The sequence below is a fragment of the Schistocerca americana genome, chromosome 5, assembly GCF_021461395.2.
Source record: "Schistocerca americana isolate TAMUIC-IGC-003095 chromosome 5, iqSchAmer2.1, whole genome shotgun sequence".
NCBI classification, from domain to species: Eukaryota; Metazoa; Arthropoda; class Insecta; order Orthoptera; family Acrididae; genus Schistocerca; species Schistocerca americana.
In genome coordinates this window covers 248686169-248709808 of record NC_060123.1, presented here as the reverse complement: position 1 = coordinate 248709808, position 23640 = coordinate 248686169, and the positions used below count along the sequence as shown (strand labels likewise).

The 23640-nt window shown below is 37.8% G+C and overlaps 1 protein-coding gene across 1 annotated transcript in view; it reads left to right on the top strand.

The window, feature by feature from the left end:
- Nucleotides 1-23640, top strand: part of LOC124616296 (dynein intermediate chain 2, ciliary) — a 193903-nt gene that overhangs the window by 87354 nt on the left and 82909 nt on the right. The window contains exon 6 of the mRNA XM_047144599.1: nucleotides 3164-3414. Within this exon, the coding sequence (XP_047000555.1) occupies nucleotides 3164-3414 (251 nt within the window). The remainder of the gene's footprint in view (nucleotides 1-3163; nucleotides 3415-23640) is intronic.

Genomic DNA, 23640 nt, shown 5'->3' with positions numbered 1-23640 from the left:
TTTCTGAACATGCTCTAAATGAATATCAGTCTTATTAAATGTGTTCTCCATAGAGCAAAGAAGGGCCAAAAACTAGCATTACTTGAAATTCTGGCCATCAATGAACACTAATCACAGAACAGCAGGTCATTCTAAGCAGGAAGAACTCCTCAGACATAAAAGTAACTTTGAGAATACCTGAGGGGAATGTTAAATGAACATTACTTGCCACCATAATTATAAATGAACTGGTTGATAACATCAGAAGGTCCATGAGGCTTTTCTTAGCTGCTATGTATAGAGAATTTACAACATTATGAAGCAGTAACCAAAAGCAGAAAGATCTGTAGGCAGTGGGCGCGACCACTTCTGACACCAAATCTGTAGGCAGTCCGGTGGTTCCGGTCGCCTACGGTGGACAGGATGACCGAGCGGTGACCCCTCCAGTTGTCAGGTAGGAAATGACTATGGACACGTCAGAAAGGCCAAAGAAACATTATTCATTCATAACACCTTTATTCCTGCCGAGTACAATGTGGCCCTTGTAACACAGGCTGGCTGAGCCTGGTGATATCAACGACCTTCCCCAAGTCCTCGCTGACTCGTAGTGATGACACCAGCTCTGGGCCGCACATCTTGCTAGGCAGCGCCGCATGCTGTGACATAGTGGAGGACTGTCCTTACTTCGTACTTCGGCCGCACGTGGCTGGCGGCGCTCAGCTAGCCGGCCGGCTCGGCGGTGGACAGCAGGCCGTTGTGTGTAGAGGTCCCGGGTTGGAGTCCTGGTGCTGTTGGCACGAGAAGTGTTCTCATAGTGCGGAGTGTACTCTATCCCACACCGTCTTCTTCCCTGCTCTTCCTGGTGGCTCGCCCATGGTGGAATGGTGCAACGAGCTGCAGTCCTCCAGTGTCGTCAGCTCACCTGGTTGTGACGGCAGATGCACAGGGCCTAGGCCCCACACGATCTCGACGATGGCTCACTGATGTGGTCAGCATTGGCAGCGAGCAAGTCTGCCACAATGTCTGATAATCCTGGGTTGATGATTGACAGCGGCAGCAGAGAGGACCAGAGCTGGTACTGTCCCGTCACGTCTGCTGCTGGATGGGCCGCCCTTACTGCAACATCTCCTTAATAAAGATTAACATGTCGATCACCGAGCTGAGTGCTACATAATGACCCAGTACACATCTATCTGCAAGTCTAACTGTGAGTGCCTTGTTGCTATCAAAACTGGCTTATTTAAGGAAGCATGAGCGACATCCTGACGTCATGCTCATTTGTAATTAACGCATTCGTTCCACTTATACTGCTGATTCATCTGTCGTACTCGCGCCTTAGGTGTTCTTGCAACAGAGTTATGTGTTGTTACGGCAGACTTACGCGAAGTTGTGAAATGCAGTACAGCTGACGCTATACCTCCTGTCTTGCACTCTACGAAAGTCTCCGTCTAACACAAACCCGCGTGCTAAGCAATTCTCTCTCACCTGTTGTGTGTAACCAGGCCATTGCCCCTGCGTGATGACACATTCTGATATATGTGCAATCCTCCTACCTTTTGGCTAATGTACTGCCTCTGGCTCTCGGCATAGGCAACGAAACTTTGACAATATTCCATGTTTCCAACTCTTTACTATTCCGCGACACTACAGATCTACAACATTTGGCAGTTGACCCTTGACATAAACGAATGTCATATATTGTGAATAAATAGGCAGAAATTCCAATTATTGAACAATAAGACCATTAACGTGGAACAACCACATAAAACTATTCATAGGTAAGGCAGATGTCAGACTGAGATTCGTAGGAGCAATCTTCAGGAAATGTAGGCCACCCATGAAGGCATTAGCATACAAAACCCTTGTTTGACCAATACTTGAATATCACTCATCAGTCTGTTATAGATAGGATTGATATAGGAAATAGAGAAAGTCTAAAAAAAAAGAAGTGCATTTAATCTGTGGTTCAAGTTCTAAATGCAAAAGCATAAAGGAGATGCTCATCCAGCTCTTGTGGCAGGCTCCAAAAGGGAGTCATAGTGCATCATGGTGTGGTTTACTGTTAAAATTTGTAGAACATTCTTTCCTAGAAGAATCAACAAATAATTTGCTTGCTCCCATACATATCTCATGAAAAGGCCATGAAGGTAAATTGAAAGAGATTCGAGGTCTCACGAAAGCTTACCAGCAGTCATTCTTCCCTTGGAGTGTTTGCAACTGGAACAGGAAAAGGGGGGTAACTGACAGTAGGTAGATAAACAGCAGCTCTATAGTGCAACTGAGGAGCGAGCAGTTTTCTCTACCCCCCTCCCGGTTAGTATTCATTTCATAAATTGAAACACCTTCTTTCTGTAACCTATATTTGTGTCCCAGTAGTGTTTCACCTTTTACAGTAAATGTTTCACATTTTACATTGTATCAGTGTATTTAATCTGGAACAACATAGTTCTAATTTTTTGTGCTATACTTATAGATTATAAAATATTTCATGTCATGATTTTTACATTAATAAATAATTTGTTACTGTAAAAATTATAGTGTGAACTGCCTTTTAATGTGTAAGTACCAAATATAAAAACAAAAACTATATTTTTCCAGATTAAATCCACTGAGGATTGCTTAGTGTAAAAGCCAAAATGCATCTGAAATATAAATATAGATTGCAGCCAAAAAGGTGTTTCAGTTTATAAAATGAATTTTTATGCACTTTATAAAGTAAATAGCCATGCTAAGAAACTAGTTATGTGTGTAAGGTTAAACGGCATAAGCATATCATTGAGGAGTGTGCTAATAGGTTATCGTTAAAACAGTTTACAGATTAAATTTCTGTGATTTCTTTGTCTTTTTGACTCATTCCACATCAGTCAATGTTCTCCTTGTCATTGGAACACAGTGAATGAATGAATGAATGACAGGAATTGCTATGCATGCAGCTAAGTATTACTGAGTGGGATGGTAGAAGAGAGGTATTCAACACAAACACACACCTACATTTGCTACTTCAGAGTAGCAATAATTGAAGGGTGTATCACAAGCAGGCATGTATGCTAATGAGTGACAAATGAGTGATGTGAAGGGAAGACTGAGCGGTAAATTAAGTATTTTTCATAGTTATTTTTAAATTTTTATTTTAATTCATAATAGATTCAAAATGTGAGATTTTATTGTAGTGTCCTTTTTTCAGTTGATTTCATGAAACCACAACCTGAAGGTGCTGTGTGTCTGTTCACATTGAAAAATCCATCATTCCCTGAATATGTTTGTACTACAGATACTGGAGTAGTGTGTGTGGATATTCATCCTAAATTTGCTTGCCTCATCGTTGTTGGACTGTTTGATGGAAATGTTGCTGTTTATAATGTTATTTCCCCATCAAAGGAACCAGTAAGCAAGAGCAATTCAATATCAAGCAAGCATGGAGGAATAGTGTGGCAGGTAAACATTCCTTACATTAACATAAAAACACATAAATCTGTTCATTAAATGAATCCAAAGCAGTAGGCCAGTTGCAACAAAAGGTGGTGTTATGCAACCTTTGACATGGCATGGTTATGACAGATGTGAAGCAGTCTTCTTCAGAAATACATGTAACTAATATTTCAGATTGGAAAAACACCAAATAATGAAGCAGTCTGACATTTGTCTGGTGAAAACATGCTGTCAGTGCACATCATTATATACATTATTCAATATACTGACCCCTTTCATCAGAATAGTTATAGTGGAGAATTAAAACCAATCAAGTAAAATGTCAGTGCCTAGCATCACCTGACATTTTATTTGATTGATTTTATTTCTTCATTTTAACTATTATTACTTAACAAGCACTGATCATAGAGGTCAGTATATTTAATAATGTATACAGTGATGTGTTCTGACAGCATATTTTCATTGGACAAATGTCATAGCACTTAATTATTTGGTGTTTTTCCAATGTGAAACTTTAGTTACATGTATTTCTAAAGAAGATGGTTTTACATCCATCAAAACCATGGTCAAAGGTTGAATAAAACCACCTTTTGTTGCAACTGGTTGGCTGCTTCTGATTCATTTACTGATCTCTAACCATTTCTGAAGTGCAGCCATGTTCAAAATATATCTGTTGTTAAACATTTCCTTGCCAATTTCTTAGAATTCTTTTTATTGAAATGGGGATAATGTGACATGAAATTATTTTTATAATAGTGGTAGGAGTTGCTCTAAATGTAAAAAGCTTTTGAGAGGAAACCACAGTAAGTTAGGAAAAGAGGAATAAGGCAGAATGTTGCATAGATCAGGGGAGAAGGGTAAGCAAAGGAAGGAAGAAAGATAAGGGCTTTATGACCAGTAGGTAAAGTCATTAGAGATGGAGCACAAGCATGGATTGTTTTCTTAAGGGTGGGAAAGGATACTGACTGTGCTGGTTCAAAGGAACCATCCTGGCTTTTGCCTAGAACACCTTAGGAGAATCACAAAAAATCAAAATCCAGATGGATTGCAACTGTCCTCCATCCAAATGAGAGTCCAGTGTGCTAATGACTGAGCCACCTCGCTCAGTGACGGGGAGCAGGTTGAGATTTCAGAAAAGGAAGAACCAATCAAAAGTAAATAAAATGGAGAGTAGAAATGAAAGACGGGCCACAGGAAGAGCCCTAAGGAGGCTACAATAAATGTGAAAGATGTAATAATTAATCATGCAAGAACAACAGAAAGTTGATTAGTCTGTGGTAACAAGAGGGAGGTGTGAAATAGGAATCCAAAATGATGAAAAGGACGGAGAAATAAATAGGAGTGCAGAAAGTAAACAAAGGCAAGAGGTAGAAAGTGACCAGCAAATTTCAGGAGAGGGAGGTTTTGGATGGGGATTTTCCACAACTCACTTCCTAACATCATTTTTTGATTGAATTTATTAACACAGAGAACACACGAGCACAACACATAGTGATTCTCATGTTGTATTCTGGCCTGTATCTGATGTGTTGAGGGAGACTACATTTGACTTATAACCAAGGAAACAGGTCTTGGGATGTTCAGTCAATCAGCTGCTCAGCTGTGGTGAGTTTTTAGCTCGATCTTGACATCTCACCTGTGTTACTGCTTTCCCATTAATGTTACTTCTGCTTTAGTTATGGGCAACACAAATCTGCAATAGAATAGTTGCTGATGTTTTACAGAATGTGTCATTTAAAGACATTTATTAATAAGACACTGTTTAATAAAGATTTATAACAATGTCTTATACTGTTGGCCCACACTGGTGCCCACCTACTGCCACTACAGAACAATAACTGTCAACTGGCCCTATCTTACCACTGGTGCACCCTTGCACATGACACCACACCCTGCAAGCAAAACACAGAAAGTGCTCTACTCTGCATAAATTGAAGATTGTGGTTACATCAGTTATCCTCTATGTACTTCCAAGTCTATTCTGTATCCCCTTTCACCAAAAATTACTTTGGATGACATTAATATTAGTAACAGCAATTTATACTAGGTTTAACACAATATACTGATGCATACTGTAACATCATCTTTGCAGTTTGAGCTTGAAAGTTTACATCAGAGTGTGTGTATGTGGCATGAGAAGGAGACACCTTTTCAGTTTGTTTGTCAGTTGTTAACTTTTTGTAACAGCTGACAGCTCTACAATATGCTGCTTGACACTGCCGACAGCTGCCTGTATGAGAAATTTTTACTACATAGCTGTTCAAGTAGACAAGGCTGAAAGTGTATCTGTGTTTTGCAGTCTAATAATAATGTAAATTTCTGGATGGAAAATACATGAAGTAAGGAAAAGTTGACTGGTCACGTATAGCAGGCCTGTGAGTGACACACAGAAACATTTAATGGAAAACAGTGTTCACCCGAGCTTTCAAGCACTTGCTCTTTCTCTAGTAAAAGTACGCACATTCACATGCACAACCACTTAGTCAACCAGATGACCCAAGGAATGCGTAACAGAATGAAAGGTGTTCAGAAGGTTGAGCATGTAAGAGATAGAGAAGTGTGAGGGAGGGGATGAAAGGAGAGGAAGCGACAATTGAAGAGGGAGACTGGGAGGGGAAAGAGAAAGGACATGGAATGAGTGACAGTTATTATAGTGGAGGTGGTGGCTGATGTGAATGATATTAAATATGTATGGAGCCACCTGAGAGGCGGAAATTGATATGTGGGAAGGTGGCTCATTTCTCTCCCCCCTCCCAGCATCTCTCTTCATCTCCATATTCCTCTCCTATCCACCTCTCTCTCTCTATCTCTTACATACTCTGCCCTCTGAACTCATTTTGTCTTGCTGGGTAGTTTCGGATTCATCTGTCAAAAGATGTGCCTCACACTATACTGATATCCTCTCCTTGCCTCCTGTGCTCTCTCCTACCAACAACCCTCCACCACCTGCCTAAGCAGCAACTCTCAATAATCAGTCCCACTAGGACTGCGGCAGTGTACGTTTAGGTATCTTTGTGGTTATGTGAATGAATGTGTGTATTTTTACTAGAGAAACAGCAATAGTTGGAAAGCTAGTGTGAATGCTGTTTTCTGTTACACGTTTTTGTGTTCCACACATTGGTTCTCTGTATGTGAGTGGTCACCTTTCCCTTATTTTACATATATTTTATAGTCTGCTAAAGGAAGTATTGTATTTGCTAGAAAATATTTCTCTTACATATCATGAAGGGGAAAAAAGATTATAATTTTTATGCTACTGAATACTGGAGCCACCTTTCCATATCATGGATCGTATGTTAATAATCCTCCACTGGAATAACCCAGACTAACTCTTATTTTTTTTTTTTTTTTTTTTTTTTTTGGTCATCAGTCTACTGACTGACCACGAATTCCTTTCCTGTGCTAACCTCTTCATCTCAGAGTAGCACTTGCAACCTACGTCCTCAATTATTTGCTTGACATATTCCAATCTCTGTCTTCCTCTACAGTTTTTGCCCTCTACAGCTCCCTCTAGTACTATGGAAGTCATTCCCTCATGTCTTAGCAGATGTCCTATCATCCTGTCCCTTCTCCTTATCAGTGTTTTCCATATATTCCTTTCCTCTCCGATTCTGCGTAGAACTTCCTCATTCCTTATTTATAAGGACAAGCATATTAATTGCCACAAAAAAGGCTAAAACCAATTCTCCTACTTGTACATAACCATAAATGATGTATACATGGCTGTCAATAATATATCTTTATGTTCTTTGAAATCTGCTAGATCCATTACAAACTTCCTTTATCAGATATATAAATTACTTGAAAAGCAGTGTCTTGAATGCAAAACAGAAACTGACTTTAAAATCTCTAAAATAAATACATTTATGAGTGCTTCTTGTATTTTAAAATATGAACCCAAACCCATAAAAAAACAAAAACATTCACTTTGTTAAGGGTTCATGTGATAGTATGTCTAAAGGAGATCAAAACTGTCACATATTCACTCATTGTTATTCTTTTAAATACAGCTGTGGGAATATTTTTGCAACTTCATATGGAGTGATGTAATCTCCCTCAGATACAATACACTTGTGTCAATGCTTCTTCCAATCCCTCAAGCACTTCTCATAAGCACTTTCTGGTACAGCCTTGAGTACTTCCAACGATGCTATTTTTATTTCCTTAATCATTGAAAATCTTTGTCCTTTCATAGGTCTCTTCAGTTTTGTGAACAGGAAAAAGTTTCAGGGGGCCAAATCTGGTGAATATGGTGGCCGAGGCAGGATTGTCATGTTGTTTTATGCCAAAAAATCTCTCACAAGCAATGATGAATGAGGTGCATTGTCAGGATGCAAAAACCATGAATGTATTGCTTCTCACAAACAGTGCATAACATCAAGGTGATACTCCTTATTGACTGTACAACCTTGAGGAAAAAACTCATGATGCACTACTCCACTGTAATTGAAAAAAAAAACAGTGAGCAAAACTTCGACATTTGATTGAATGTGGCGTGCTTTTTTCAGTCTTGGCTCTCCGGGATGCTTCCGTTGGGATGATTGGGCTTTGGTTTCGATGTCACAACCATAAACCCATATTTTGTCACCAGTTATGACCCTTTTGAGCAAAATGGAATAATCATTAATGTCATTCAAGAACTACTGAGCAATGCTTATGCAACGGTTATTCTGATCAAAATTGATAACTTCTCGAACAGACTTTGCTGACACACATCTCATGCCCAAAACATCCAAAAAAATTACGTGACATGAGCTGACCGATATGCCAATGTCCTGAGCAACTTTTCTTACAGTAATTCGATGATTTTCCAAAACAGAGCAGACTCACTACATGCCACAGTCAACATTTCAAGTGTTTTAGAGCACTTGATTCCATTTTTCACACAAAATTTGATGCAAATTCTTTGCTTCATTTTTTATAATAAATGAAAATCGCTGAGCACACTAAAACCCATCTAACCTTCCTATCTGTCAAAAATAAACAAGGTATGCTATATGTTTGATACTGTGAACATATGTTTGGGACATGTGTACCAACATAACAAAAAAGATCAATAATCAAATCTACGTTGCCCACACAATTTGAAAAGTCACCTTACTTTTTGAACAGCCCTCATATATCGAAATGGCAGTATACAGTGTCAATATTTTTATTTTTTATTACATTTCTTCGCAATTTTCGATAAATATTCCCTGTGTGAAGGAGCATTGCCACTTTTTGAGCTTTCGTCACGTCCAATCTTTCTCTTTGACTGTACGAAGCAAGTACAGATGACGCGAAGAAGAAGTCCAATTGCCAATTGCCCTGGGGGGGAGGGGTGGATGGAATAACAAGATATCTATGTCTGATGTGAATAAATAGCACACCAGTTGCATTAAAAACAATTTTTAATATGACTAGTGTGCTATTTCTTCACATTGGCATTCTTCAAAAACAGATGCTGAAACTGATGAACAAAAATCTAAATGATAAGACTGGTCTTTGCGGGGGGCAGAGACATGCAAGGAGAAATGCTGATATATTCGGCACTTGGCGCTACTAACATTTAACTTCACCACACAGTTGTGACACTACAAGTGCTGGAGTGTCAGGAAATAGCTCTCAGTGGGAACTGTAGCTACACACCTAACCAACGACTGTCGTGGAGACTGCACTGGGCAAATGGATGGCCCTGATAGAATAAAGCTACTGACTAAGCTGAGACCATATCTACTTTCCCTTCCTGGGTTTATTGTGATGGGGTCAGTTCCTGCCTCATAGCTGGCTATGAAACATTGCTTCATGTTACAGCATGTGCTAGGCTGATGAGTTGTAGAGTGCTATGCAACATTGTTGCAGTACTGAAAATTATGCAGGTTGGTGACCACATACCCCTTGGCTGGCTGCTGAGGCCAGTCTGAGAATGATAAGATGATACAGGTAACAATAACGTAAATGTTAATGTGAGACAGAGTTGCATTCTACCTCTAATAAATGGCTAAGACATCTCTGTCTGGTGAGACCACAGTATCTGTTTTTCAAAATTGAAGAGCAACTTAGATGGTTGGGGATTGAGGGGCAGCCAGTTTTTCAGTACAGCTGTATGTAGTATAGTCATTTAAAGCAGTATGCATGATGGATACTATGCTCAGATTCACATTATCTTTATGGCACCTTGTAACCTTGATGTTAATGAATTTGAGCCACCCAAACCCATCATACTAGGGTACAGCTAAACTCATCATATTTATTATTGCACATGCCTACATGCTTATAGTGTTTCATCACAATCAAAATGTAAGTAATCCTCTGTTATTTTAATGAGCATGCAAATAGGTTCATTTTGTGCAATACTTTACTTGATACTTGATTCTAATCTTCATAATATGTTTCATTGGCATGATAATTTGATATGGGTAAAACAAATTCTATCAGTAATCCAGATAAATTTAATGACTCTCAATAAAGTCAAATAGTGCTGCAAGATTGTCTTTTATTGTATAACTGTTGTGTGTTAATTCAAAATTGACATTTAAATAAACTTGCCAATAAATAGGAGGGACTGAAAAAGAATACAGTTCACTATTTGATGTTAATAATATTATATGCTATCTGTTATATTTTTACTGTTAGGAAAATGTTATAAGGGAGCTGTGAAGGCTGCAGTTTGACCTGGATGTGATTTTATTTACTATTTTAGGACTCCTGGCATACATAACTCTACAAAAAATATCAAAATGGTCTTTCAATCTCTCAAGTATGCATTTACACTTTCTTTTGTTAAGTGACTTTTTAGTTTTTATTAAACTTTAGATTGGTCAAGAGAATTGAGCCCCTGAACCTTTCACTTTAATCAAAGATTTATTAATTGTTATTCTGAAGGTATGATAAAGATAAATGAAATCTTTTCTGAACAGTTGTGCATTGACTCAAGAAATGTAGGGAGGTCAATTACACTTACTGAACTGCTATTAGAGCCAACAAAGCAAAAAATTACACTAAAATATAAGAAGAGAGACAGGCTACAATCACAGAAGCAGCTATCTTAATGGCTGATCTAAACAGAATGTTTACAATGGAATTGACTTTCACCAATAATGTAAACTTTCCTGTACATGGTCATCTGGTCCCTAGAACTAAATAATAAAAACAATAATCTACTTTTTGCCATCATTCCGAAGACCAAACCAAAGTTCACTAAGTCTCTTCAGGCATCATCTACTGATCTATAACTTTAATCCTACTAACAAGTATAGAAAGTCTACCCCTTCTCCTAAACCTCATGAGTCCTTCTCCTTCATCCCCAGTCTTCCTCTTCAACCCTTCTACCAGAAGAAGGAGAAACAAGCTCCAAAAGCTAGGAAACTGTAATACCTTTTACTTGTGTGTTCTCCTCCCACTGCTTGGTGAGTAGAATTTTTTTTTATCTGTACAGTTGCTTTTATTGTTTGCTACGACTGGTGACTCCTCTGTATTTTGGATACAGGATCAGGGACTTTCGCCTATAAATTGCAAAATGCAGATGTGCCAACAACTTGCAGCTAAGAGAGCTCACTGCTCTGGGGAAGTAAGGTTAACTCATAAAAAAGTGCAAATATGGTAAGACATTTTGATTCAAATGTCTTCAAAGCTGCCAGATATGCTGAAAAGCTATTTCCCTTCTTTTACATCCCTAACTCTGCCAAATTTTCGCCTTTTATGTCTTCTTACTCTTCTCTCTCCCCGAACCGGTTCGCACAAGTTTTGTAGAGTATTGTACCATAGGAAGCAAGGGAGAGTATGTTGTTATGGGTGGCTGGTATCCTCCTTCTACAACACAAATGCACACATGGATTAATACAGTTCTTTATTTACAAGGACTCTCACATTTACTTATCTTGAATAGAGTCCACGTGTTGTGATACAAGCTTCTCAGCAATATTACTATGTACTGTCGTAGTGTGCGATGAACTATACCCGCTCCATGATTTAACTGACAGACACCAAAGTGAAACTTCCTGGCCGATTAAAACTGTGTGCCCGACCGAGACTCAAACTCGGGACCTTTGCCTTTGCGGGCAAGTGCTCTACCATCTGAGCTACCGAAGCATGACTCATGCCCGGTACTCACAGCTTTACTTCTGCCAGTATCTCGTCTCCGCAGAAGTAAAGCTGTGAGTACCGGGCGTGAGTCGTGCTTCGGTAGCTCAGATGGTAGAGCACTTGCCCGCGAAAGGCAAAGGTCCCGAGTTCGAGTCTCAGTCGGGCACACAGTTTTAATCTGCCAGGAAGTTTCATATCAGCGCACACTCTGCTGCAGAGTGAAAATCTCATTCTGGAGATACCAAAGTGTAAGTCAAGTCAGTGAAGCCCTCTGGTCAGCATCAGTGGCCTAAATACCTGCTGTTGAGAAGGCGTTGGCAGTGCGTTGCTTGTCAGTGTGTCTCTGGGGTCTCTCATGATAAGGCACACTTTATCCAACAGCTACTATCGATCTTCACGCTTCATCTTTGCTGACCTGTGTACTGGTGACAGCTTATGCCAGCATATTCCTCTCTCCTCCCCCTACCTCTTTCCCTCCCGAAAAGCTGCACCATGGTTGTGTAGGGAAGATGCAAACGACAACAGGGAGAGAGGCAGGACACTGCCTAACTCAGAGTTACATAAAGAGCTCTACAAGCAGTACAAATATAAGTACCACAAAGAAGTCAGGAGATTAAAATCGGAAAGAATCATCCAGCAGATACAAGGTTCAGATAATGTTTCAAAAACTTGATGGACAATTGTAAATAAAATCAGAAACAATGAAACAGAAAGTAAAATTAATAATGTACAATTAACTCTGAATAATGAAGATATCTCTGATCCCCTTCTAGGCAGCAATATTTTTCGTAATTACTTCATTGATACTGTCAAAAATTATGTCTCTATGAAACAGGATATACAGCACACACTTGAGTCCAATAACAAACAGAACTGCAGTACACTACCTGCAGTAAGCACATATGACACTCTGCAGCTTATTGATAGCCTCAGAAATGAAAAATCAACAGGATTAGATGAAATTTCTCCACATCTATTGAAGAAATGCAAACGTGAACTAATGAAATGACTAATTCATCTAATGAACTGTGTTCTCGAAGATGGCGTGTTCCCTAACAAGTTGAAACTGGCTCTGTAGTTAAACCAGTAAACAAAAAGGGGGAAATGAATCATGCGCAGAACTACAGACCCATTGCCCTAATCTTAACTTTCAGCAAACTGATAGAGAAAATAATATTTTAAAAAATCCTGAAACATTTCAACAATGCAAACATCTTAAATGATTTCCAGTATGGTTTCAGAAGAGGTCAAAGTACCATGTCAGCAGCAGTACAATTTGTCCATCATGCACTTAAAAAAATAAATGAAGATCCCAAGCAGCAGGAGTATTCCTTAACCTCTCTAGGGCTTGTGATAGTGTACATCATGACATGCTCTTATCAAAAGTTGCAAAGAGTGGTGTCACTGGAAAACTCATACAATTGCTAGAAACATATTTAAAGGTTAGACAGCAGTGCATGGAGATAATATACTGTACTGGAGAAATACTGGAGAGGAGAAGGTCAAGTATAAGAAATATACATTTTGGTGTTCCTCAGGGCTTCATCAGGGCTCTATTTTAGGTTCAGTCCTATTCATATGCTATGTAAATAATTTCCCCAAGTTCTCTTGACAATAAGCTATTAATCACAATGTATGCAGATGATACATGTGGTATCTGTCATGCAGACAATGAGGCCAGCCTAGTTGAAGAGATACATAAGTTTATCAAAAAGGCAGGTGCTCACTTTGAAAGAGACAATCCTAAGGGTAAACATAGAAAAAACTATTATTCATTTTAAACCAAGTGGTCCAAAGAGACAAAATACTATGATTGATGAAATCCACCAAAAACCTGTACATATTGTACATTCTTGAACATATTGTACATTCTTGAGTTTATGCATAGATGATTGACTTTCATGGAAGCAGCAAGCTGATTATGTCTGTAAAAATATAATACCCAGCCTACATGTATTAAGAAGATTATCACCATATCTTAATTCTGAAACCCTAAAGACTGTATATTATGGGCTAGTGTACCCGTTCTTGTCTTGTGGAATAGTACTGTAGGGTGGGACATGCCAAACAAATATGAAAAGGGTTTTCATACTGCAGAACCAGACCTTGAGTATCATAGCAAAAGTAAAACCAGGAACTTCTTGCAAACCTCTGCTGATTACACACAAAATTTTCACAGTTTGTGCCGTGTATATAATATAAACTATAATGCTAGTGAAAGAAGACACTAAGACCACAAAAAGGAACATAGATATTCACAACTATGAAACAAGGCATAGAAAAGACTTTCACATGATTAACAGAAGATTAACTTTCACAGCAAAAAGCCCCTATGTCAAAGTATCTGTTTTTAATAACTTGTTACCAAATGAAGTTAAGGTATTGACAGGGGATTCTTTTAAAAAGCGAGTCAAGCAGTGGCTTATCCAAAAATGCCCTTATAACTTGAATTTATCATGAATTAGAATGTAATAATAAATAATGTAAACTAAGAAAAATTGTAATTATGAAAACTTCATACTTAGTTGAAAATGCATGTGCATGTAAAATTATGTGTTATGAGCAATAAATTGAACCTGAAATTTGTCATTGTTATGAGAACTGCATGGCACCATGTTGTGGATCTGCACCTCTTTTCTGATGGAGAGCTTGATGCAAACAAACATAATATTTAATAAGAATCTGCTTACTACTGATAAACATTGGTAGGCTGGGTGGTGTGGGGGGGGGGGGGGGGGGGGGGGGGAGCACCACACATTGCTCTATGGAATAGTGACAGCACATTCTTTCATTAATATTCTCACTACTCATTCTTTTACTCTGATCAAAATGTAGGAACCTGCATTCACTATTAACTGTAAAGGGAAAACTTCAAGCTCAATAACAATAAAATTGATGATATTCAAAATAAACTATTGAAACACATCCAAGAAGAAAATAAATGAATCTTTTATGGTGAAACATTGAAGTGAATGACCTCCTGTGATTATGATTTGGTGATGTGTAGTGCTAAGGATCTCATTTAGAATGAACAATATTATGAAAAGGAAAGTTTTCATAATATCGTTATATTCCATCCTGAACTTTCTATTGTTTGATTTCATTTAGAACAAGCAAGTTTATTGTGCATTGGAGCCACCTATAGTTACAGTTTTATAAAGACTTGTTCTGTATTCAGAATAACTCATTTCTGCAACAACATTCTGACTTCAGTCCATTATTCTCATTTCACATTATGTTAGTTCATGGAAAGTCATAAGGTTTCTTTTCAGTTTTTTAAGCAATTAGATCTATTATGGGACAGAAACACTGATTCTTCCTCAGTCTTCATTTCATAGAGTATACAATACCTGTATTAGTCCAGAGAAACTAGGTGTAGCAACATGATACACTAGTGAAAGCTTTATTTGGGTTCTGCAGCAGAATGATCAACCCTGGATGAACAAAGTCATCAGACGAGTTAACCAGGAATTGACGAAATTGCTGCAGATTTTGGATGGTGCTCACATTAGTGCTGTGCCAGTTGCTGCTAGTGAGATATGAAGATACACAAGACATGTCCTACACCATAATGGGAAGGTGAAAGGTAGATTAGTTGAACTGACAGCTGAAAATATAGGTGGATGTTGGGGAGGGAGTTCATATTGTCACAAATGGCACAGTTCCTGTGGCTATCGGTGTGAGAGGTAAGCCGTTTTTAGGTTAAATACCTCATTCAGAACACTTTAAAATAGGTCCTTGTAAATGAACTGAATCACACAAAGTAAGCTTTTATGAATGTTACTGTTAGCAGTTGGTATGTTGGAAGCCTAAAAACCAAACTTAACTACTTTATTATCTGTTGACATGATCAAGAGTGTAAAAAAGTAGTTCACATATTATGTCTCTCTGAGTACAATGTAATGTGGGAATCCATATGTAGTACTTTGGATACCTAGGGATCCATATGTTAAACATAGAAAACTATAAATTAGCGGCCCATTTTTGTAGAGAAATATGCAGAAAGAGGGTATTGTCAATATATAATTAATGAAGTCAATTTCAAATTTATTGATAGTTGTAGCTGCTTAGATCAACAAATGGAAGCCTGTGCTTGTGAATTGCTGTTACTATAAAAGAAGTCATTTATAATTGTTATGACATACAGATCCCCACTCGGAAACCTTCAAATACAAGAGCATGCTGAAAAGTAACACCTCTGAATTTTTCATGTGAAAACTCTTAAAACTTTTTAAATAAAACAAATGTTATTAACATTCCATATCTTTATTCTTCATGTTTATGTATTTGCTCAAGGGCTCAGAATTGCAGTGTGTAATTGGCAGTATGGACATAACTATTTTGGTGCATGAGAAACAGTATGCTGCAATCGAGTTTCAAATTTGAAAAGTTTGTCGACATATGGAGCACACTGTCTTTCAGCGTGATGGTGCCAGGCCACACACATGAGCAGTGCAGCACCTGCAACAATCCGATGCCTTGGGTTTTCTGTTATGATCATTATTCATAGAGTCTTTACTTGGCTCCATCCAATTTTCAAGTGTTTTCAGAAGTTACAAAACACCTTTGAGACTTCACTTTGACAGTGATGAATTGGTGCAAGCAGAGGTGTGGCTGTGGCTCTGTCCACAAAGTCAAATGTTCTACAGAGACAGTATCTACAAACTGGTTGCTCAGTGGGAGAAGTGTTCTCATCACCAGGGTGATTACATTGAGAAATAAATATGTAGGAGAATATAGATGTAGAATGTTAATAAGTTTTCAGAATCTTAGACATGGCTGGAAACAGCAACTGTATAAATCTGAAGACGTTGAAAAATCAGCCAACCAGTTGGAAATAAAGGTTTATTAAGGTTAATAAACCTTTCACATAAAATATTTGGAGACATTACTTTTCAGGACACCCTCATATTCTTTGAAAAATTTGAAGCATTATTATGCCACCTATCAGACAAAAGGAAGAAAGTCAATAAAGATTTAATATTACTTTTATGAAAGATTCAGATAAAATTAATAATTTGGAAATGTTACTTTACACTTACAATGTTTATTTTGTTGCTAAGTTTATCACAATATTTACAGAGGAAGGGTAGTACACAGATAGGAAACATTTTTGTAGGATACTTAACTGGGGCTATAAATGTCACCCATTTGGCTCTCTGGGTGGGGAATACTAAGATGGTTGTTGCCATCAGGAAAAACAAAACTGGTATTCTATGGATCAGAGCATGGAGTTTTAGATCCCTTAATTGTATAGATACGTTACAAAATTTAAAAAGGGAAATGGGTAGGTTGAATTTAGATACAGCATGATTTAGTGAAGTGCAGTGGTGGGAAGAACAAAACATTTGGCCAGGTCATTGCAGGGCTACCAACACAAAATCAGATAAGAGTAATGCAGGAGTAGGTATAATAATGAATAAGAAAATGGGAATGCAGGTAAACTACTACAGACAATCTAGTGAACACATTGCCATAGCCAAGATAGGTGTAAAGCCAGTGCCCACCACACAAGTACAAGTTCAAATGCCATCTTGCTCTGCAGATGATGAAGAGATTGAAAGAATGTATTACAATATAAAGGAAATTATTCAGGTAGTTAAAGGAGATGAAAATTTAATTGTGATGGGCGACTGTAATTCAGCGGTAGGAAAGGGAAGAGAAGGAAATATAGTGGGAGAACATGGACTTCAGGAAAGGAATGAAATAAGAAGTCATATGGTATAATTTTGCAGGCATAATTCAGTCATCACTAACATCTGATTTAAGAGTCATGAAAAAAGACTGTGCATGTGGAAGAGATCTGGGGAAATGGAATGGTTTCTGATTGATTATATAATGATAAGACAGAGATTTCAAAAACAGGTTTTAAACTGTATGGCATTTCCAGAGGCAGACATGGGCTCTGATCATAATTTATGGGCCATGAAGTGCAGACGTTTCTACAAAGAAAGCAGTTCCCAGGACAGACAGACTCATAAACTATATTACACCAGGCATTAACATCTCTTGTAAAATGAAGTGGGAACTCATTTTGAGAATTGTGGTTTATTTGTCTCATAACATACATAATCTAAATCATTTGATTCAGGTACAGGAGGAATGCTGAAGATTAGATGGGTAGATCACGTAACTAATGAGGAGGTATTGAATAGAATTTGGGAGAAGAGGAGTTTGTGGCACAACTTTACAAGAAGAAGGGACCGGTTTGTAGGACATGTTCTGAGGCATCAACGAATCACAAATTTAGCATTGGAGGGCAGCGTGGATGGTAAAAATCGTAGAGGGAGACCAAGAGATGAATACACTAAGCAGATTCAGAAGGATGTAGGTTGCAGTAAGTACTAGGAGATGAAGAAGCTTGCACAGAATAGAGTAGCATGGAGAGCTGCATCAAACCAGTCTCAGGACTGAAGACAACAACAACAACAACAGGAGACATGTCAAATTGTGGTAAAATTTCCCCATTAACAAAGAACAGCTGATGTTAACAGACTGTATTATAATAAAAATAAAATTTTGTTATACATACATATGATAAAATCTAACATTTAATTACCCCTTGCTCAAATGATCATTTCATCTGCTATGAATTCTTCTATTGAACAGTAGCATTTCTGCCACAGAATCTGCTGTAGCCTTGTTTTTAAAATTGCTGGATTTGTATGAAATATGTTTTTGCCCATTAACTTGTTATATATTGTCATCCCCATATACTGTGGAGTCTGTACATATAATTTCAACTGGTGTATAGGTAGCATTAAATTATGTTTATTTCTTGTGTTATATGTATGGTTAAAATGATTCTCCTCAAATAATTTTTGTCTGCTGAGTAGGAATATTCTAATTTCATAAATGTATGTGGATGAAACAGTTAGGATAAGACTGTATTTGCTGTGCAGTGCACATGTATCAGAATATTTTCTTTAGCAGTTTCAGTATTCGAGATACACTACTTGAATGCCCCAGAAAATTATCCCATATCTAATGACAGATTCAAAATAACTATGATATGCAATTTTTTGTGTACTCATGCCAATGGAATTTGCTAGATTTGCATTGCAAATGCAAAACTGCCAAGTTTATTTGGTAGGAAATAAATATGTGTATTCCAGGTTAAGTTCTTATCCACATTTAGTCCGAGGAATTTGACTGTGTCACCTTATTTCATAGGATGACTGTTACATTGTATTTTAAGTTCCACACATTTCTAATGTTTGGTTTTGAAATGTACTATATTGGTTTGTGCAATGCTCAGTTTCAACCCATTTGACTGGAACCATTTTCTATGGTATCCAGTGTGCTTATGATGGAGCTCGGAATTTTTTCTGCATTGTCATCTTCAATTAAAACCGAAGAATTGTCTTCAAACAGAACTGATGGGGAATTTACATTAAAATGGAGCCTTGAGGCACCGCTTCTGATACTGTACTCCACTTAGAACAATAGTTCACTGCATCTGAGGTGATATTACCTTTTGTTTTCTGTTGTGTAAGTATGTTGTTAGTCAACTAAGAGCATTGTTCTTAATCCCATGTTTGTATAATTTATAGATAAGCAAGTCATGGTTCACAGAGTCAGATGCTTTTGTGAGATCACAAAAGAACCTGCAACTTTACTCCTCTGATCCAATGATTTGCCTATCTTTTCAATAAAGTTATTCACTGCATCCAGATTGTTTTTTTGCTGGTTGAAATAAAAATTGGTTACTTAAAATATCATTTTTTACAATAACATTTTTTATCTTTTTTGCAGCTGCTTTCTCTACCATTTTTGACAGGACTGGAAGAATAGAAATAAGCCAACAGTTTCCCATGTCTTCCCGTGACCCTTTCTTGAACAGAGGTCTGACTTTGGCATACTTCAAAACATCGGGAAAGTATCCCTGTTCAAACAACTGGTTCAATATTTTAGTTAGTGGTTGTGCTATTATGCCACATACCATTTTAACCATTTTAGTGGGTGTCCCATCCCACCTGGCAGAGTTTTTATTTATTTATATATTTTTAATGATAATATAAAATTTTCCTCATCCTTTATTGTGACTTTTTAAAAATCTATAAGATACTCATTTTCATGGTGGATTCCAAAGGCTGCTACATCAACTTCTTACTTTGCCAAATTTATGCAGAATTCATTTAAACACTCTGATATTTGTGCTGGGTCTACAATAAAGCTAACATCTACTTTAATCCTAGATATTTCATTACTACTAATTCTAACACCTAATTCTGGTTTGACAACAGATCACACTGCTTTTGCTTCACTTTCATGTTGTACAATGAACATCTTATTTGCCATTTTTTCGGCCACCTTCATAACTTTTTTAAATATAGCTTTGTAATGGTGAACATACTCAGAAAAACATCTGTTTTTATTATATTTCAGTTCATTGTGGAATTTCCTCTTCATGCACTAGAAATTTTTATACCCTGTGTTATCCATTTTGTTGCATTTAGTTCTAGAGTTCCACACTCAAAAACTAACAGCAGCACAGAACTTTAAGTCATTTTAAAAAATATGAGTTTGTTTTGAGATGTGTTGTAAAAGAGGCATTATGAAGTAAAATGACAAATATATTATGGAGTCAGCCAATAAAACTAAGTCCAAGTGTGTGCAGAAAAAAAGACATGACACAAAAAGTATTGTGTTATCACAGGATGGAAAAATTGTCACTGATTCTTGCACAGTTACAATCAGTTTCAATTCTCATTGTGTAACCATTGCTGAAAATTAGAGAAGGAAAAATTTGGAAATCCATCCAATGCAACATTGAAAGAACTTTCATGTATTTAAGTTAATAATCTGTACATGTTACTCAGTCCATTAGGTCCAGGTAAGCTCCTAAATACCATTAATTCACTGAAGAGTAAATATTCAGCTAACATTGATGATATCCCAAATTATATTATTAAAATACCAGCAAGACATATGCTCCCTCCTTCGTTAGATATCTGCAATTCACCTTTATCAAGTGGTGTCTTCGCAAAGTAGGTGAGACAGAAAAAGTAGTAATATACATAAAAGTGATCATCACTGTGTGGATAACTATTGGCCTGTGCTACTACTGTCAGGATTTTCTAAAATTATGGAAGAAGTGTTCCTTCTGCAACTGACTATATTCTTCAACAAAAGTTATATTATTCAGCTTGACTCCATGCCACAGCACACAAATGAAACAGCTACTGTCATCCTGTTAAACCGTATCGTAAATGAATGAACCATCAAACAAAAATCTCAGGATTATTGTTAGACCAAACAAAAGCATATGTCTACATCTACATCTACAACTATACTCCGCGAGCCACCTTACGGTGTGTGGCGGAGGGTACTTATTGTACCACTATCTGATCCCCCCTTCCCTGTTCCATTCACGAATTGTGCGTGGGAAGAACGACTGCTTGTAAGTCTCTGTATTTGCTCTAATTTCTCGGATCTTTTCGTTGTGATCATTACGCGAGATATATGTGGGCGGTAGTAATATGTTGCCCATCTCTTCCCGGAATGTGCTCTCTCGTAATTTCGATAATAAACCTCTCCGTATTGCGTAACGCCTTTCTTGAAGTGTCCGCCACTGGAGCTTGTTCAGCATCTCCGTAACGCTCTCGCGCTGACTAAATGTCCCCATGACGAATCGCGCTGCTTTTCGCTGGATCATGTCTATCTCTTCTATTAATCCAACCTGGTAAGGGTCCCATACTGATGAGCAATACTCAAGAATCGGACGAACAAGCGTTTTGTAAGCTACTTCTTTCGTCGATGAGTCACATTTTCTTAGAATTCTTCCTATGAATCTCAACCTGGCGCCTGCTTTTCCCACTATTTGTTTTATGTGATCATTCCACTTCAGATCGCTCCGGATAGTAACTCCTAAGTATTTTACGGTCGTTACCGCTTCCAATGATTTACCACCTATGGCATAATCGTACTGGAATGGATTTCTGCCCCTATGTATGCGCATTATATTACATTTATCTACGTTTAGGGAAAGCTGCCAGCTGTCGCACCATGCATTAATCCTCTGCAGGTCCTCCTGGAGTACGTACGAGTCTTCTGATGTTGCTACTTTCTTGTAGACAACCGTGTCATCTGCAAATAGCCTCACGGAGCTACCGATGTTGTCAACTAAGTCATTTATGTATATTGTAAACAATAAAGGTCCTATCACGCTTCCCTGCGGTACTCCCGAAATTACCTCTACATATGATGTCATTGATCTTCTGTGCTCTTGAGAAAGCTTGAATGTATGAGGTAAGAGACATGCCAAATGAGTATTTTAAATTGTATGTGTAATAGCAAAAATAAAGAGCATGGAAGGAAATGAACTCAAGATATATTTTTCCAAACCATGTGAACTAAGTCACGGTGCTCCACAAGTCTCAGTTTTAGGTTCATTTCCTTTTCTGTATACATAAATAATGTCCTATTACATGTTATGAATTAACTGCCATTACTGTTATAAGGTGACCCCAGTCTATTAGTTAAAGGGAATGTCAAAGAAGATCATGTTGCATTCGAAAAAGGTATTATGAAACAAGTGACTGAGTATTTTACTTGAAGTACGCTAATAGTTAAGTCCCCAAAAAATGGTATTCATGAATTCACATAAGACCAAAATAAAACTGACATTCATTGGTGAGGTACAGTATATTTTCTGGGGAAATGTACACCAAACCAAAACAGTTTTTGGGAAATAAAAGGTAATTATGAAAATAATGTAAGAAGCAATCAGGAAAAAAAAAATCCAAACCTTTCTTTAAAGATCTAAAAATCTTACCCCTTTCCTGCATTTCTATAGTGGAAGTAGTTATACAAGTCATAAAAAGTATAGTGAAGAAAGAAAAAAAATTTACTCAAAACAAAATTGCGCATGATCACAGTACCGCGTCACACAATGACATACATAGACTATGTGATCAAAAGTATCCGGACACTCCCCAAAACATACGTTTTTCATATTAGGTGCATTGTGCTGCCAACTACTGCCAGGTGCTCCATATCAGTGACCTCAGTAGTCATTAGACATCGTGAAAGAGCAGAATGGGGTGCTCTGTGAAACTCACGGACTTCGAACGTGTGTAGTGATTTGAGAATTTCTGTGTCAATTCTAGAACCACTCAGCCTTCTACCATCTCAGACAAACGATATTCTAGATATGAGTGTGGAATGCTAAAATCCTACCTACTGGGCATCACATGTTTGTGTGTGCAGGTTTAAAATCAGTTGCTGGAAGAAAGTTGATGTGGTGGTCGAACGGCACTGACAAATACCTGTCAAGCAATACATAAAGGTTTTAGTGTGTGTGTAAGGAAGAATCATGGAGTTTTTATGCTGCTGTGTGCTTATTGTGTCATTGACTATTGCTATGTGAAACAAGAACAGTTGAAAAAGTACTATTGTGGACTCTTGACTCAGCCTTGGTAGAGGCAATATGTATTTTCTGATTCATTTTAAGAAACTCGTGGTAGTGAGGCCAACATTCTTTTAACTGGAGCTCATTTTGTTTCTAATGTTCAACGGTACGAGGTACTTACAGAAAGATACATATGTATGTTGAAAGTGTAAATTATATTGGGCATGAAAGTCAGATACACTGTTAACTGACGAAAAGGAAAGTTTGTATGCCTACTCATTTTATAAGCAGAAAGAGGCTTAAAAGTTCCTGTACCTCGTGCTGTGTGACAGAGAAGAAGTCCAGAGAGTTTCCAGCAGCTGGTTATCCAGTAAAGAAGAGTGGCTGCAAATCTGAAGTAAGTCATCTTGTAAAGAAGTGGAATGTGGTTGGGGGAATAAATCAGTATAACCCAGACTCACACTCACACTTTAAGTCATCAGAACATTAGACATGGTCAGGTGATTGAGTGTCACTTGTGTCATATGTCTGTATACAAGATTTCCACACTCCTAAACGTCCCTAGCTCCACTGTTTCTGATGTGATAGTGAAGTGGAAATGCGAAGGGACATGTACAGCACAAAAGCATCCAGGTTGACCTTTTCTGTTTAGTAGCAGAGATCGCCGACAGTTGAAGAGGGTCGTAATGTGTAATAGGCAGACATCTATCGACACCATCACACAGGTATTCCAAACTGCATCAGGATCCACTGCAAGTACTATGACAGTTAGGTGGGTGGTGAGAAAACTTGGATTTCATAGTCGGGCAGCTGCT